This window comes from Anopheles bellator, chromosome X (assembly GCF_943735745.2).
Source record: "Anopheles bellator chromosome X, idAnoBellAS_SP24_06.2, whole genome shotgun sequence".
NCBI classification, from domain to species: domain Eukaryota; kingdom Metazoa; phylum Arthropoda; class Insecta; order Diptera; family Culicidae; genus Anopheles; species Anopheles bellator.
Genome location: NC_071287.1, coordinates 9,343,532 through 9,359,490, shown reverse-complemented (window position 1 = coordinate 9,359,490; position 15,959 = coordinate 9,343,532). Strand labels below are relative to the sequence as shown.

General features: G+C 41.1%; 3 protein-coding genes across 9 annotated transcripts; 1 reads left to right on the top strand and 2 right to left on the bottom strand.

Moving 5' to 3' along the window:
* Positions 1-30: 30 nt before the first annotated feature.
* On the bottom strand, positions 31-1,631 carry LOC131213542 (uncharacterized). 3 transcript variants are annotated; one of them, XM_058207602.1, is made up of 4 exons: positions 1,189-1,631; positions 714-887; positions 497-610; positions 31-427 (listed from the first exon to the last, which is right to left on the bottom strand). In XM_058207602.1, the coding sequence occupies exons 1-4, from the start codon at positions 1,268-1,270 to the stop codon at positions 387-389; spliced, it is 411 nt and encodes a 136-aa protein (XP_058063585.1). In that variant the 5' UTR covers positions 1,271-1,631; the 3' UTR covers positions 31-386. The 3 variants fall into 3 exon arrangements, with proteins under 3 accessions (XP_058063585.1, XP_058063584.1, XP_058063583.1); XM_058207601.1 differs by having other exon boundaries at positions 31-610; positions 1,189-1,235; positions 1,364-1,631; XM_058207600.1 differs by having other exon boundaries at positions 31-610.
* Positions 1,632-2,620: 989 nt separating this feature from the next.
* LOC131213844 (probable methylthioribulose-1-phosphate dehydratase) lies at positions 2,621-6,730 on the bottom strand. 5 transcript variants are annotated; one of them, XM_058208021.1, is made up of 8 exons: positions 6,653-6,730; positions 4,798-4,989; positions 3,983-4,006; positions 3,795-3,889; positions 3,549-3,713; positions 3,325-3,478; positions 3,051-3,253; positions 2,621-2,964 (listed from the first exon to the last, which is right to left on the bottom strand). In XM_058208021.1, the coding sequence occupies exons 2-8, from the start codon at positions 4,837-4,839 to the stop codon at positions 2,877-2,879; spliced, it is 771 nt and encodes a 256-aa protein (XP_058064004.1). In that variant the 5' UTR covers positions 4,840-4,989; positions 6,653-6,730; the 3' UTR covers positions 2,621-2,876. The 5 variants fall into 5 exon arrangements, with proteins under 5 accessions (XP_058064004.1, XP_058064003.1, XP_058064007.1 ...); XM_058208020.1 differs by lacking the exon at positions 6,653-6,730 and adding an exon at positions 5,068-5,170; XM_058208024.1 differs by lacking the exon at positions 6,653-6,730 and adding an exon at positions 5,068-5,170 and having other exon boundaries at positions 3,549-3,662.
* Positions 6,731-7,168: 438 nt separating this feature from the next.
* LOC131213494 (rho-associated protein kinase 2) lies at positions 7,169-15,954 on the top strand. Its single transcript, XM_058207541.1, has 11 exons — positions 7,169-7,240; positions 7,330-7,712; positions 10,140-10,285; positions 10,457-12,433; positions 13,433-13,581; positions 13,682-13,903; positions 13,968-14,669; positions 14,780-15,066; positions 15,152-15,342; positions 15,432-15,543; positions 15,672-15,954. The coding sequence occupies exons 2-11, from the start codon at positions 7,672-7,674 to the stop codon at positions 15,952-15,954; spliced, it is 4,110 nt and encodes a 1,369-aa protein (XP_058063524.1). The 5' UTR covers positions 7,169-7,240; positions 7,330-7,671.
* Positions 15,955-15,959: the final 5 nt, after the last annotated feature.

Here is a 15,959-nt window from a genome sequence, read left to right as displayed (position 1 = left end):
AAATGTCGACAATTTTTATTTATCGATGATTATAAAAATATACTTATCTAACTTTTTTTTTCAAAACGGTCGCAAATATATCTTACAGACCATCAGAGAATGTAAAACAAATAAGTACGATATTCACAGGTAATACATGTCGTTGGTACATAAGAACGCAAATGTAAAATAGAGTGATTAAATGAGTACAATTGCTATCTGGACGGAATGTGGCATCGATGGTTAGGTGGTTATGAAATACAGATAAAAATATTTCTTTTTTGATTAGGCAAACGTACGATTAATGCATTTCTGTATTCGCATCTATCCCTCAGTAGTTTCGCCTTTTTTTAACTGCACCACCTTCCGAATCTGAGTCATTGTCATTGTTTTTGTTCTGGCAGCTATCAAAGAGAGAATCGTTGCGAAAGCATCAACAGCAGTGATCCTACAGTGATAATGGCCCAAGTGCGTTGAGTATTTCGAGAGTAGACAGTACCATGATTGCAGAGATCACCTTGGCAAAAGCACATATACACCTTTTTGTGGTTGTACACCGTGTACGCACACCGGTCTTCAGAGTCTGATGGTCCTCGCTGCACACACATGCGTTGTGTGGCCATATCATAGTCTGTTCCAGAAAAAAGACGACCGATAATGTGAAAGTGGCATGATTTAAAGAAAATGCTCCCGGTAAATATACGGTAAGCTCTTTTAATTAAAGGCTAATTTACCATCTTCTCGGAAGGATCCCATTCCTTCTATAACCTTGCCACACCAACCGGAAGCACACGGAACTGCTGTAACGCCACGTTCATTCTCCACCACGGTCGCGTTGAAAAGAAACGGATCTTTGCAGCTGCCAAGTTCACTTCGTGATCGACACTGGTAGCAACGTTTCAGCAGAGCTAGAAAAGAAGCAAAAAACATAACTTAGCAACCCAATACTTCTTTAAATATATATAAGTGAAAGTAACGGTGGCCTTGAATTCATGAGGCTACCAGCAACGAACAATATTTTAAAAGTTACTAACACAGAATAAGTTGTTATCTTCTTTTGGATATGCGAAAATTGGATTATAATATTAAACAACAAATCTATTTTTTTACAAAACCCAGTTTGAAGTGCTGATCGACAATACGATCTGTTGACTCAGTTTCAGGCAAAGCATACGGCAGAGACGCACAAAGCGACGATGCCATACGTACCGTTTGTTATTACAATATGGCTCATAAGTAGGGTCGTTGTCAATAAACTGATAAACATTCCGTTAAACGATTTGATCGACATGTTAAGAAAAATGATAGTTCACGGTAATTCTGCATGCACGTATTTGACAGTATGCAACTGTTTTCTTGTACAGCAAAGTCTGATTTAGCTCACTTTCAAGAAGCTCCAAATTGGAAAATTGAATCAGAGCGGGTCATTCACTATCCGTCTGCCTTCTTTCGTTAAACAGCGACCTTCACTTCGGACTGCGTGCGTTAAATGAAAAAAGCAAGGTGTGTAGATTTAGAAGTACGGAAAGCGGAAGTACCACTTTCTGGATCAAAAAATAATTTTCCAAACAGTTGACGTTAGTACGGTCCGATTTCCTATAATGTACATCACGAAAGAAATGATTTCCAGTGAACAGCCTCATCCATCCGAGCACAACTGCATAACGAAAGCTGTCATTATTATCTCTATATAAAAAGTCGCTCCGTAAAATGCCAGCTCACGTACACCAAACTGAGCTTGAGTCAATTCAATATGGGCCGCCACATGGGCCATAAATAAACGACCTGACATTTCAGATAAATGTCAAACTGTTTGCACTTATGTCAAAACGTTTATGCCTCAGCGGACACGTAAAAACCGTTAGGAAATGCTTTGTTTACAAACAGAGGATAATGTATGTTCTAATTTGCTGATATACCCCCCTATTATGAAACTCGAAACGAGAACTCGATCGTTCGAGTGAACACAGTAAGTGAGAAAATAGAATACAGCAAGAGAGAAGGCAGAAAGAGAAAGCTATAGCAAAATGAACTCAAATGACCGTTCGATGCGAGTTTCGTAATAGGCCCATGGCAACCAATTCTAAAAAAAAAACAAAAAAAATCAATTCAGAAATCAATTAATTTCTCTTCTATTTCTGTTTTTTCGAACCAAAAACACGAATGTAAACATGTTTGACATTTCGGTTTTATATTTTAAACCTGCCACGCGAAGCGTAAACGATCTGACGTTTTTACGGCCCGTGTGGCGGCCCAGAATGAGTCTGGTATCCACAGGTATCCTTCAACACCGTTCGTTGTTATACCGCATTCCAAATACGTTGTTATACCGCACTAATGTTAAAATTTGCCAACCAATCCCAAACAATTAATGCGCTAATAATTTATAAAACATAGTTTTAGCTACTCTTATCCGACTGCTACAATCGAACGGTCCCCGCCTGCAGCAGTCCTGCACTAGTGGAGGAAATAGCACTTGCAGCATACTTGCACTTGCATATAATCTTATTGCGTTAGCTGTAAAACTTTAATTTAATGAATACGGTTAATTTCGCAAAGATTAAAAAAGCTGTAATAAACTCTAATGTTTTATAGTAAATTATTATGCTTTTACAATCAAAATCCAAAGACATTGAAACTATTCCATACAAAACTCCTAATCATTATTTATTCAAATTGCTTGAGAAAGAACGTCGACGCATTCCTATTCCTATGCGTGATTAGTGATGTTGGAGGTGAATGATTGTGTATCCTTTTACTAGGATTCAACGGTACAAATACATCGTACAATTTCACGGACAATCCCATGATAACAACTATGATTCTCTTGGTGAAGCTATTTGTTTTGCATATAGCTTCAATAACGTGTTTACGTGTATAACAGAGCTACTCCCTATTTAGTGCCGTTTCGGTACGGCATCCGAGTCTAGTCCAACCTTGTGCATTTCCACTGATAATGAGAAAAGGTAATCGTAGCATTCAGCCCTACAAGAACGATAGAAGAAATTAACAACCCAGCATCAAGTACGAGGCGGCTCTGCACCTAACAATACATCGACAATACAACTTACATCGTCTTTGCCTTCTGCCAATTGTGCCCCCAAACGTACACACCATGGCGACGCACAAGAATGGCAGACGTTCCAGGATAGTCTCGTAACGCCTTAGCCATTGATTCTTCCAGGTCTTTTTCAAACAATGTGTTCTCTATAATCGGTACCACCAGTTGCTCGTCGTACATCAAGTTACGGTTTAGTTCGTAATCGTAAATACCCTGCGCATGGTAGCAAAATATATGATGTGAATATTGAATAAATAAAATTTATCTACTATTTGCTGATTTACCTTTATCATCTCTAAGTGAGTACAGCGGAACTCTTTTCCCGGCCAGAGCAGCGTTGCCATCACCGCCGCTGGGCTGTGGGTATGGATAACAGCACCAGCATTGCGGTCCTTGTAAGCCAGCATGAAAAGCGGTGTGCATTGGCTTTTGGTTAGCCTGCAGATAGAATGCAGATAACATATGACCTGTGCACAAACACATATTGAGTACAACGTAGAGAACCCACTTTTTATAATCAGGTGGTGTCTGCAAATCATCTCCCTCGATGTTCTGGATGAAGAGGTCATCTGGTTGAATTCGTTCCTTTTGCACACCCGATGGGGCAATGTAGATTTCATCACTGAATAGTGAAGCATGACAAGACAGGTGCATATAAAACAAAAAATAATTACTGGAGGCATTCCGTATATCGCACAAATAACTATGGTATCGATTTGTAAACAGGTTAGCACGTTGCTAAGATGATACGAACTCCAGTTTTATACTTATACCGCCACCAGTTCCTGTAACCCATCCAAGATTGTAAAACTGTTTACAAAGCTCAGGAATCAGCTTACGCGGATGCTCCTGTATATTGTCGGCATTCGAGAACACGGAAAGAAAAAAGAAACATATTACATTGACCAGCTTCACAAACATTGTTATCTGCGCGAAATTTACCTTATTGATAACATTATCATAAATCTAATTGATCGGGGAAGAAAACCGGGCACAACAGAGGGAAAACATTAGAAAAGAATTTCATTACCAAACGGAACATTCCTTTATTCTTAATTTTCTATCATGGGTTTTTAACTACCCTAGTTCTGGAATATACATCAAAGGTTGCCAAATATAATTAATATTTTCCTATTGCTTGAGCGATTCTTATGCTCTGTGGTAAAGAGGAGTAAAAAATCGGGCTCGAGCAAGTGTTTTTACATTCATCGTCTATATTTATATTTTTAAACTCCAACCGCTTCTAAATAAAAATGCGTGTGGGAAGATGTGTTGACGAATTTTACTCTCAACTAATTCGTGGTGAACTCTAGCATATCTGATACTAAAAGTGAATGACTATGGCTTAATTGCGTATTGATTATTTTCATTGTTACATCACGAAAAATCGATTCTGTAATGCTACTTCAGCTCAGCGAAACGACTGGCATAAAAACTGTTTGTCTAACCATCGCATGCATCTTCTGAATTCCACGTGTTACTAGCTAGAATTGCTGGCTCGATGAGGGACATGGGGACCTCTCTTCGTTACTATAAGAATTCTAAATAATTAAGGATATTGTGTTAAGCTATAGTCAGAACTTTGTTATCACTATGTTCACACATTTTTAAGACACAATCCAAGAAACATTAGCTACTAGAAATTATTGAAACCATGAATACTCCCGTATTCGACGATGTTAAATGTCGACATGGTTTGTGCAAATAAGAGAATAAGTTGACCCAAAATGCGTGAAAAAAGCTTCGTTAAAACATACCTCAGATAAATCTTGATAAATCGATGACCTTCCAGAAGCCATGTTCGTGTAGTGCCTTGTTGGTGTTGCACTGAATATAGCTACAGTAATAATTACAGCAGTTTTTGGTTGCCAGAGGGCAGAACAGAGACCGAATGTTTATGGAGTATTTGTTCCGTAACGGAACTGTCATTTTAGGTAATTATTCATCCCCTACAAAATCAGATATAACAGCTTATGTCTCAAAAACTTTCAAATGTTCAATTATTAAACCCCCTTGAATGACCTTACCATACCACTTAAGCAAGCAGGAATGTGTATTATAGATTCGATCAGAATACAATAACACTACAATAACATACAATTTGGAAATAATAGTTATATTCTTTTCTTCAGTTCTATCATTCATTCATCATACTTTTCAAATGACGTTTTTTCAATCATAGTAAACAATTCTAGTGGAGTTATCATACACTGCGGTTTCTTTATATTTGAGATGACTATATAGCGTTGATTGGATAGAGAATAGCATTTCCCGATCACGAAAATTGTGTGGCATTTCAGTGACACATTCAACCACGAACGGGACTCGCATACGATGGCATGCGCTCTTAACATGGTATGGAAGACCCTACAATATTGGCTCCAGTTAAAGCTTATGTAGCGAATCGTATGACCTATTTGTTCTGTCCGACAGCTGACACAAGATAAACCCCCCCATTATGAAACTCGAATCGAGTACTCGAACGTTCATCCGAGTTCATTTTGCTATAGCTTTCTCTTTTTGCCTTCTCTCTTGCTGTATTCTGCTTTCTCTGTTACTGTGTTCACTCGATCGTTCGAGTTCTCGATTCGAGTTTCATAATAGGGGGGAAAATTGGGTCCCAAATGAAGAGTCTGCTCATAGGTGCAGTGCAAAAACACCGGGCAACGTCCCATTCCAACGTTTTCGAACAGATCGAATCGAATTCGATAAGCGGTGGTTTAAGGGGTGGGGAAATGTTCTGGTGAATGTTTGAAACCCCTCCCCTCTTTACAAAGGAGGGTCCCCTCCCATACAAAATCTAAGTTCATTTCAGTTAAACTCTGATAGTTTTCAACCAATTTGAGCCAACTTCAGCTGGTGCGATTTTGACATGTTGTCAACGCGAAGCGGGATGGGAAGCCGATCGTGTGCGTCACCGGAATCCCGATTGTCTGAAAAGGATGAGTAACGGGAATCCTCTGGAAATCCGCTGATCCTCTGAAACGCCGGATAGTCGAGAAATGAGAATGAAATGAGCCTTGGCGAAGCTCGCCGGTACCTGCTAGTTTTACATAAGAACTTCCGAGTGAACAATTTTGAGAGCCCGAGCTACCCCTCTGCCTGCGACGCGGCAGAGGAAGGCTGAGACGGCTGAGCTCGAACCCACCTCTGCCTGCGACGAGGCCGAGGGAGGGCGAGCTCGCAAAAACAACGACGACACCGCAGCTGATACAAAATTTCTTGCACGGGTTATCTCGCCCATGGTTAGTTTAAAGACCGACGTCGAAACTCCATTTCAGCTTTGTGTTCAAGAAATGTAAACCGACCGGGAAGAAGGCCGAGCGAAAACGAGCGTTAATCACCAAATTCGTTAAACAACCATTGAAAACGTAATATAACGAATGGCTACGTAAATTTGGTCAGCGGCGAAATTGTGTGTTAACTACTCTTATTGGTTGAATCATGCTGTTTTAAGATAGATGTTCTGTTTATATATTGGTGTACCAATTCACGACTTCGAGTTTCATAGCTGGCAGAAAGTTACGCTACAGCTACAGCCAACAACGCGCGGCTTTAAACATTTCTCACCAAACATTACTCTTTTAAGATGTAAGATCCAGATCATAGTACCTTGAGGATCATCCTAAACGTAATCGTAGTCTGACTATTTGAACCAGTTCGTCTGTACGCCCTGATTGTTTGAATGTTATGTTCCGAAAACGTCACCGTTCAAACGATTCAACAATACTCTGTCCAGATTGGTTGAATCACTCTTTGCTCTGGAGTAGGCTTGGCTATATTGTGTATTATGGTGTATGTACATGTGATAGTGTCTCCTTGTAAAAAGTCATCAGTTCAGCGCTGTGTGTTTCTGTAGTTGGTTGTGTCGTCATTGGCTCGTGAATCGCGTTTACCGGAACAAAAAAAAACAAAATACAACTCAATTTCACGAAATAATTTTACTAGCCAACGTGTAAAAACAATATTTGTCGATAGTCTGCAGCCACAGCCTATGAAGCGGACATTTGCAATTTCCGCGCCTACCTAATTGAGCTTAGGTTGTATATTCGCCAAAATATCCGTGCGTTCTTCTTACTGTGTTTGTATTGCTTTTTCTTACTCCTGCCCTGTTGCTCATGATGCTGTTACCTAGCGAAATTTAGAATAATTGAAAAGTTTCAAAGTGAAACAACGAGATGTTTTAGCTTATAAAGATCGGTAGCTGCAATATTAATAGTTTTTTCGTCTGTCTTTGCTTCATCTCGCCCAAATATAATTTCTGAACAATTCTGTTTCTTCTGTTTTAGCGAATGTCAATACTGTGTGGCGCTGTCTTGAAAGTGATTTATGTATTCACAATCAACTGACTTGCAATCGTATGCCGCAAATAACGTGTTTGGTACATGTATTTTGATACTTACTGGAAGAAGAGCCCCAAAAACGGGTGGTTGGCGATTTCCTGGTGCCGTATATGTCAGCGCGCGCTCGAGATGCTAGGAAAGTTTCGGATCTTCTGCTAACCCTTAACAGCAACGTTTTGCAGTGTCAACAAGTGGTTTTCAATAGCACCACTCCAAACTCGGCGATAATTAATTGGTGCCTTCGAGCCGAAAATAGCGAAGTAATTCTCCGCCATTCTCGATGGAATAATGGAATCCAACAAAGCGATCGACGCAATTCGTCAGGAACGGTATGTTTCTCATCTGTAGGTAACTGTGGGAGCATAATGCTTTTCTTTTGGTGGCTTTTTTGCATGATTAGAATAATCCGGTTTATGTTAATACTCGCAGTTCCGGCGCGCTTCGCCACGCCTCAATTCGTCCTCATTTCTCGATTATCCTGCGTTTCATCGGACTTCCTGATGAAGTATCCGATCGGCTCCGCTTTCCACCTCCCATTATTCCTCTTTTTCGGACGAATACAACAACCTACAGAAACCTCTGGCGAGTTTTATTTGGTGTAAATCTTGTGGGAAATTTAGCTTTTCCGATAGCACGGGCTAAGCAACACGTGGTCAATTGAAAGATTGGTAACTAAGACAGCAGTTTGTAGCAGCAGAAGGTGATTCCGATGTGCGTCAATGTGTGTAACATTAAGTAAAATCGTTTTGATCCATCAGTCCCGGCAAACAAAAAACTGTCCGAGTTGTTGTTGTTGTTGTTGTGTTATTGTAGAGACTTTGAGCGCGGGGTCTCATTTGTCTCTTAAAAGTTGTTGTTTTAAAATAAGACATGCCATTTTTACTGCGTTATATAAAATGAATCGATAGCATTTATAAAAGGCGTGTTACTAGGGGGCTACACGAAGCGTGAAAACTAGCGTCAAATTAATTTGTAATGTCAAAACGTTTAAGGCACGGCCCAGTTAGAATCGGGAACAATTGCATTAGCTCTATCTCGGGGTTGGTTTGACTTAGGAAACACATCAAGGTATCAAATTAAAGGTATTTTATTGTACTTTAAGAGAAAATTTTCAGAAATTTATTATGTCGGTCGTCGGATGAAATCACGAACTTTCTTTGGAATGCGCGCCATAATTTTCTGCACAATCTTCTGATCAACCTCAGCGGCTAATTTTTGCCAATTTCTCGCCATCTCTGCAGCATCCCGCATCACCTTTCCAGTGTTCTTCAACTTCTGTTTGATTATTGCCCAATAATTTTCGATTGGACGGAGTTCAGGGCAATTTGGTGGGTTGATGTCCTTTGCGATGAAATCAACCTTATTGTCGCCGTACCACTGAACTACCTCCCTGCTGTAGTGGCAGCTTGCCAAATCAGGCCAAAACTTCACCGGACCTTTGTGTGAATTAATAAATGGTACAACTCGTTTTTTGAGGCACTCTTCCTTGTACAGCGTTGAGTTCATCGTAGTATTTGTGATGAAAACCTTGGTTTTCCGACCACAGGTGCAAATTCCTTGCCAGATCATTAATTTCCGTGCAAATTTATTGACGAATACAAATTTGAACTTGGAGGGGACATCCCCCCGTGCCGTGGCGAGATAAAATTTTCGTCCAAGAAGCTTTCCAAAATCCATTTTCACGTATGTTTCGTCGTCCATAAGCAAGCATCCTTTGTACCTCGCCAGAACTAGATTTTTTGTAAGTGTCCTTTGTGGATGCTTACATGCAAGGAAAAAACAGTAGCCTCTTCGTAGACAGATCTTCTGGGCAGTACTTTTGCTAGTACCATATTTTTTTGCAATATCCCGAACCTTAAGTCCAGGATTTGCCTCGATTGATCTTAAAACCTTCCAGTTCAGCTGCCGATTGTATGTTCCACTACGACGTCTACTCTGAATCTTTCAATCTACGGTATTGGGTTCCCAAAAACGGTAAAGCACAGCATATATAGTTGATTTTGCAAATTTTTGTGTTTTTGAGATTTCTAACGTAGACCACGTGGTGTTTACGACGTGAGTGTGCAGAATTATTTTTCTCTTTTCGAGTTCCATTAAGCATAACATTCTAACAACTCCACGTATCAAAATGAAACTTTCAGCACTGAAAGTTGAATGTTTACTGAAGACATAGCTGTCAAAATAATAGAAATCCGACCACCAGAGGCGCTGCTAGAAAACATACAATTGTTCCCGATTCTAAGTGGGCCATGCTTTACGCTTCGTGTGGCAGCAAAAATTTACAAACAAAATGTCAAACGTGTTTACGTTCGTGTTTTTGGTCCAAAAAAATAGAAATAGAAGAGAAATTAATTGATTTCTGAATTTTTTTATCTGTTTTTTCCGATTTTGTTGCTATACCAGCAAATAAGAACTTAAATTATCCTCTGTTTGTAAGCATGCGTATGCAAAAAGTATTTACGCTCGGGGTTTACGCCTCGGCCGACCCGTAAACGTTTTGACAGCGCCGCAACGTTACGCTTGATGTAGCCCCCCAGTTACAATAATAATAAAGCCATGTGTAATACTTGAGCCACATGTGTTTTGTAAGATATTTGCCTTCGTTTTATTTGCCGGCACATTTATATTGAAGTGCATGCATTTGTTCTGTGTTTCATATGACTAAACATAAACCGACGAATGTAATAAGAATACTTCCGATATTTTTGTTTGCTTTGTAAGTTTCCTCACTTATTCTATTATAACTTCTTTTTCAGAATGATGACGCTCGAGCAGAAAATTCGAGATCCCGCAGGCTTTGCTAACATAGATTGTCTTTTGGACACCGTAACGGCTCTCGTTGCAGACTGCGATCACGACAGTGTGAAGATCATAAAGAATATTGAAATATTCATTAAAAGATGTAAGTTGTAATGTAATGATATAGGGGTGTTAATAATAGTGTTAATATTAATAATATAGTGTTAATAATAACACAGAAATACCGACAATTAAAGGAAATTGATTCAAGCTTATTTTTTTCTGTAAATTTTCTTTTTTTTTATCACGCTCTTCATGGAACGTTATCATGCAGACAAGGATGTCGTGCGTGAAATAAGCAGTCTTCGCATGAAACCTGAGGATTTTACGCCCATTAAACTAATCGGGCGCGGGTCGTTCGGTGAGGTACATTTGGTACGTCATAAGAGCTCCAAGCAGGTGTACGCGATGAAGCGTTTGTCAAAATGTGGTATGATTACGCGTTCCGACACCGCATTCTTCTGGGAGGAGCGCTATATCATGACTCATGCCAATTCGGAATGGATAGTTCAGCTACATTACGCGTTTCAAGACAACAAGTATCTCTACATGGTGATGGACTACATGCCGGGCGGTGATATCGTATGTTTGATGAATATGTACGAAATACCGGAAAAGTGGGCCCTTTTCTACACCATGGAGGTAGTATTGGCACTGGATACCATTCATGGTATGGGATTCATACATCGGGATGTAAAGCCAGACAACATGCTGCTCGATAAGTACGGTCATCTTAAGTTGGCCGACTTTGGAACGTGCATGAGGATGGGCGAGGACGGATTAGTTCATTCATCGAATGCAGTCGGCACCCCCGACTACATAAGTCCGGAGGTGCTGCTATTCCAAGGCGATAAAGGTGGCTACGGACGGGAGTGCGATTGGTGGTCGGTCGGCATCTTTCTATATGAAATCCTGATCGGCGACACCCCATTCTACTCGGATAGTTTAGCTGGCACATACGGGAAGATAATGGACCACAAAAATACACTACACTTTCCTGATGACACAGTGATTAGCGAGAATGCAAAATCTCTCATCAAAGGCTTCCTAACAGATCGCACAACGCGCCTTGGCCGTCAAAGTATCGAGGAAATAAAATCTCACCCTTTCTTCGTAAACGATACTTGGATGTTTGACAACGTTCGGCAATCTGTGCCACCCGTTGTACCGGAACTAACTAGTGACGATGACACCCGTAACTTCGAGGAAGTGGATCGCAAGAACAGCGCCGAGGTAACCTTTCCGACACCTACCACCTTTGTCGGAAACAACCTACCGTTCATCGGCTTTACCTATACGAGTGACTATCAATTGCTTGTGAACGGAATCGTGGCACAGCAACAGGACACAACCGACAATACGGAGGATGCCCAGTCAGAAAAAGGTAGCATCCATCATCAGCACCGACACCGACCTTCCAACAGTGGCGAGTTATTGCGGCTGGAAAATATGTTGCAGCGCGAAAAGCATACTGTTGAGATGTTGGAGAAACAGGAGCGTACCCTGCGCCAGCAGATTGAAGTAATTACAAAACGTGAATCCGACATCCAGACTCTTGCCAATAATTACGAACGAGAGCTGACTATGTTGAAACACAATTTTCGCGAAGTGCAGCGTAAAATGGACAGCGAACAGGAGGCACGCAAAAAAACTGAGAGTGTGCTACTCGAAACGAATAAACGGTTGTCGGAGGAAAAGAATCGACGTTCTCAAGAACTGAATAACAGCCATCAGTACAATGATCGAATCAATGCGCTTGAAAAGCAACTGGCAGACTGTCAAGAAAAATACAAGAATGAGGCTGATGGTGGACAAAAGCTCAAGAAACAATTAGCTGAATTGCGACTCGTGACTAGCGGTGCCGAACAAAAAGTGCATGATCAGCAAACAGTCCTGGTAGGGTTGCAGACGATGCGCGACATGCTACAGCAAGAGGTAGCCGAATTACAGGGACAACTGTCACAAGAACGTAACTCGCGCCTCCAGAGGCTGGAGATACAAAAAGAGATGGAGGCAAAAGTACAGTCACTGTGCACTGACATGGAACGAATGGCTATGCGTGAAAAAGAAGCGTTTGCCGACAATAGGACGCTCCATGATAAAATTGCGCAGCTCGAGAAAGAGAATGCATCTATCGAATGCGAGCTGAAAGCGGTCCAAAATCACTATCAACAGGAAGTGAAGGCCCACCAGGAGACAGCCAAAGCGCGCCTTTTGAACAACGAAGAAGCTAATATGCAGGAGGTGAAAGGTAGGTTGATGTAACTATTGAAATACATTAGTTTTTAAAGCAATGTTAGCCGAAAACGGTAAAAATTTATAATACTTTTATAGCAGAAGTTGAATAACAATCTCCCCTTTTTACAAAGGGGGGCTCTCATACAAAATCTGGGTTAATGTCAGCAAAGCTCGGATAATTTTGAAGAAATTTGAGCCAAACTTAGGTAATACGAGTTTTGACATGTATCCAACGGGAAGGTGATAGGATACGTCACCGCGAAGCGGTGGAGTAACGTAAGGTGGGAAGGGAAACTGAATGAATACGCCACCGGGAATCCCGACCGTCTAAAAAGTAGGAGTAACGGGAAGCGAAAAGGAAAGCTGATCGGATACGTCACCAAGAAGTCCTCTGAAACGCCTCCCAATCGAGAAATAAGTATGAAATGAGGCGCAGCGACGCGCGCCGGGAACAGCTAGTATACTATAGTTGTTCAATTTTTGCTATCAATCTTTTGTCGTCGTTCGGAGAATCGTTTACTTCTCCTCTTCCTGCCTCTTCCAACCTCTTCCAAAAACTCCTACTGTCTCACGATACATTATTACTTTACTCGATATCTGGTCGGTCGGCTTTACTCGATGGTCTCGATCGATATTAAACTCGAATAAAATGGGACTTTTCGGAAACCTCATTCTGCTTAAAAATAAGCAGAATGTTTTTGATTGCATTTTATTTGACAAAATTCATCAAATTTATTAAAGTTGATGATCATTAGTGTTGCTTCTTTATGCCCTCTTCTCTTATTGCTCTAAAGATACATTTTAACTAAGGGGGTGTTGCAATCGAAATTTTTTTTGTTAGTTATATATTAATTTAATTGTTATATAGGCTTGAGTTTGGGGGGAAGTTTCCGTAAAACTACATTCTGCATCAACTATATTTTACGTTTCATTAATTTTATTTCATAAATATATGTGTCATAGATGCATAGGTTAACTAAAAAATACATATATTTAAAACATTACTGCTTAGCTCTTCAAACCAAGTTAACTGAGGAAAAGTTGGCACGTCAAAAGGCAGAGCAAAATTCACAAGAAAAAGAACGTCAGCTCTCAATGCTATCGGTGGACTACCGACGAATACAGCAGCGCTTACAGAAGTTAGAAGGAGAATACCGACAGGTAAGCGCCTGGATGTGCTACCACATTTGTACTTATTCCCTTTTTCGGTAACATAATTTGCATTATCGAGCGCCTTATACCGTTGTTCTTTTCATTCCAGGAAACAGAAAAGGTGCTTACCTTGAACACCCAGTTCGAACAAGAGCAATGTAAAAAGAATTGCCTGCTGTCACAAATGAGCTTGCAAAGTTCGGAGGTGGCTCACCTGAAATCAAAAGAGGTCCAGTTGCAGAAAGAAGTGCATATGCTGCGTGAAGTGCGTAAAGTATTGGAAGATGAAGTGGCGAACGTAAAGAAACAACACAACACTGATATCCTTCAGGTACTAGGACGTTCTTCAGTCGTTACCACAATCATGCTCACATTTTGTTTTGTTTCCGTCACAGATGAAAGAGGTTCAGGATCAGCTCGAAGTGGAACAATACTTTTCCAAACTATACAAGACACAGTGCAACGAGGTTCGAGAGGAAATGAAAGATCGTGTACGTCAACAGGAGAAACTAGAAGAGGATCGTGTCGCCATCCATCATCAGCTACAATTGGCAAATGCACGTGCCGATAGCGAGGCACTCGCTCTTTCAATTGCTGAGGAGACGGTAGCTGACCTCGAAAAGGAAAAAACAATGAAGGAGCTCGAGTTGAAAGACATCCTTACGAGCCACCGGAACGAGATGCTTACCAAAGATGCAGCACTCGCTACATTAAAGGATGCAGAGGCAGAGCTAAACAAAAATCTGACTGAAAAGTCGTACGATTTTGACGATTTGGCACAGCAGTATAAGAAGCTGCAGGATGAACAATACGTGCTAAAGATAGAGCAGGGCGAGCTCGACAAGTGCCGCGCAAAGTTGTTGAACGAAACGATGCTGAAGCAACAGGCGGTGAACAAGTTGGCGGAGATCATGAATCGGAAAGACAACAATCTTACCGGTAAACAGAAAATAAAGGTCAATTCCACCGCAGAACTACGGAAGAAGGAGAAGGAAAACAAGAGGCTGCAGCAGGAGTTGTCAGTGGAGCGTACTAAGTTCGACGAACTGGTTCAGAAACACAATGAAACAATCAGTCAGCTGTCGCGCGAAATCGACGTACGTGAAATGAGCTTAGGCTACTACCCACAAATTTTCACTCTATCGTTTACAGTCGGTAGGAAGAAATGATTTGAACACGATATAATAATTCTTTAATTTCTTTGCAGATAAAAACTAAGCTGCAGATGGAGATCGATTGTAAAGCGACAGAAATTGAGCACTTACAAATCAAGCTTATCGAAACTGCATCACTGTCGTCAATTGACAACGATACATTAGAGGAAAACCAGGACTCGATCTTCGAGGGTTGGCTGAGCGTACCTAACAAGCAGAACATTAAACGATATGGTTGGAAGCGACAGTTTGTAGTCGTTTCACCGAAGCGAATAATTTTCTACAGCTCCGAGGTAGACAAACAAAATACAAGCGATCCGTTGCTGATAATCGATCTCAGGTAATACACAAAACACCCAGCAGATTCTACGTTAATATATTATTAAGATACTTATGTAACTGAGTTGGCGTTCTTCTACCCACAGCAAAGTGTTCCACGTGCGATCCGTAACACAGGGTGACGTTATACGGGCTGATCCGAAAGAAATACCAAGAATCTTTCAGCTGTTGTACGCTGGCGAAGGAGAAGCCCGTCGCCCCGACGAGCAGCAACAGCTCGACGTTAGCACTATATCGTCGCGCAGCGATGAAAAACCATTAACTCTGCAGTACAAAGGTATGGTCAGCCAAGCACAAAACACAACATTGTTAATTGAATCAACAAATATTTTTCATACCTTTGTTATAACGATCTATTTCTGTCAGGTCACGAGTTCCTGCAAATCAGTTACCATATTCCAACCACATGTGATCATCCTTCGTGCCAAAAGACACTCTGGCATGTTTTCAAATCGTTGCCGGCCTACGAATGCAAGCGGTAAGTGTCATGAAAAGTGTACCAATTTCTAAACAAGGGAACGCGGTTGAAGAGCCGAATTTACTTCTCCTGCAATATCTCTGTTTTACCAAACCTTTTTTTTACATTGTTTCTATTCACATACACAGGTGCCGATTGAAGTTGCACAAGGAGCACGTTGACAACAACAACCCACTGGCCCCATGCAAGTTGCATCACGATCCGAACTATGCCCGCGAAATGCTACTACTTGCGTCCTCTACAGAGGATCAGTGTCGGTGGGTGTCACGGCTGTCGAAGCGTATTCAGAAAAGTGGATACAAAGCGAATTCAACGAACAACATAGGGAGTGGCGGTAGTGGAGTCATTAATACGATTGCCGGAGGGGCCGTAGTTGGCGCCGGTGATTCTACGAAGGTGTCACCAAGGTAGTCTGT

Coding starts and splice junctions, on each gene's coding strand:
- LOC131213844 (XM_058208021.1), bottom strand. CDS start 4,839: ATGGCTTCTGGAAGGTCATCGATTTATCAAGATTTATCTGAG. Junction 4,007..4,797: donor TTTATCAAGATTTATCTGAG/GTATGTTTTAAC, acceptor CCGATCAATTAG/ATTTATGATAATGTTATCAA. Junction 3,479..3,548: donor ACACCACCTGATTATAAAAA/GTGGGTTCTCTA, acceptor TTCTATCTGCAG/GCTAACCAAAAGCCAATGCA.
- LOC131213494 (XM_058207541.1), top strand. CDS start 7,672: ATGGAATCCAACAAAGCGATCGACGCAATTCGTCAGGAACG. Junction 7,713..10,139: donor GACGCAATTCGTCAGGAACG/GTATGTTTCTCA, acceptor CTTCTTTTTCAG/AATGATGACGCTCGAGCAGA. Junction 13,904..13,967: donor ACAACACTGATATCCTTCAG/GTACTAGGACGT, acceptor TTTCCGTCACAG/ATGAAAGAGGTTCAGGATCA.
- LOC131213542 (XM_058207600.1), bottom strand. CDS start 1,270: ATGTCGATCAAATCGTTTAACGGAATGTTTATCAGTTTATTGACAACG. Junction 888..1,188: donor CCATATTGTAATAACAAACG/GTACGTATGGCA, acceptor CTTCTTTTCTAG/CTCTGCTGAAACGTTGCTAC. Junction 611..713: donor GGGATCCTTCCGAGAAGATG/GTAAATTAGCCT, acceptor TTTCTGGAACAG/ACTATGATATGGCCACACAA.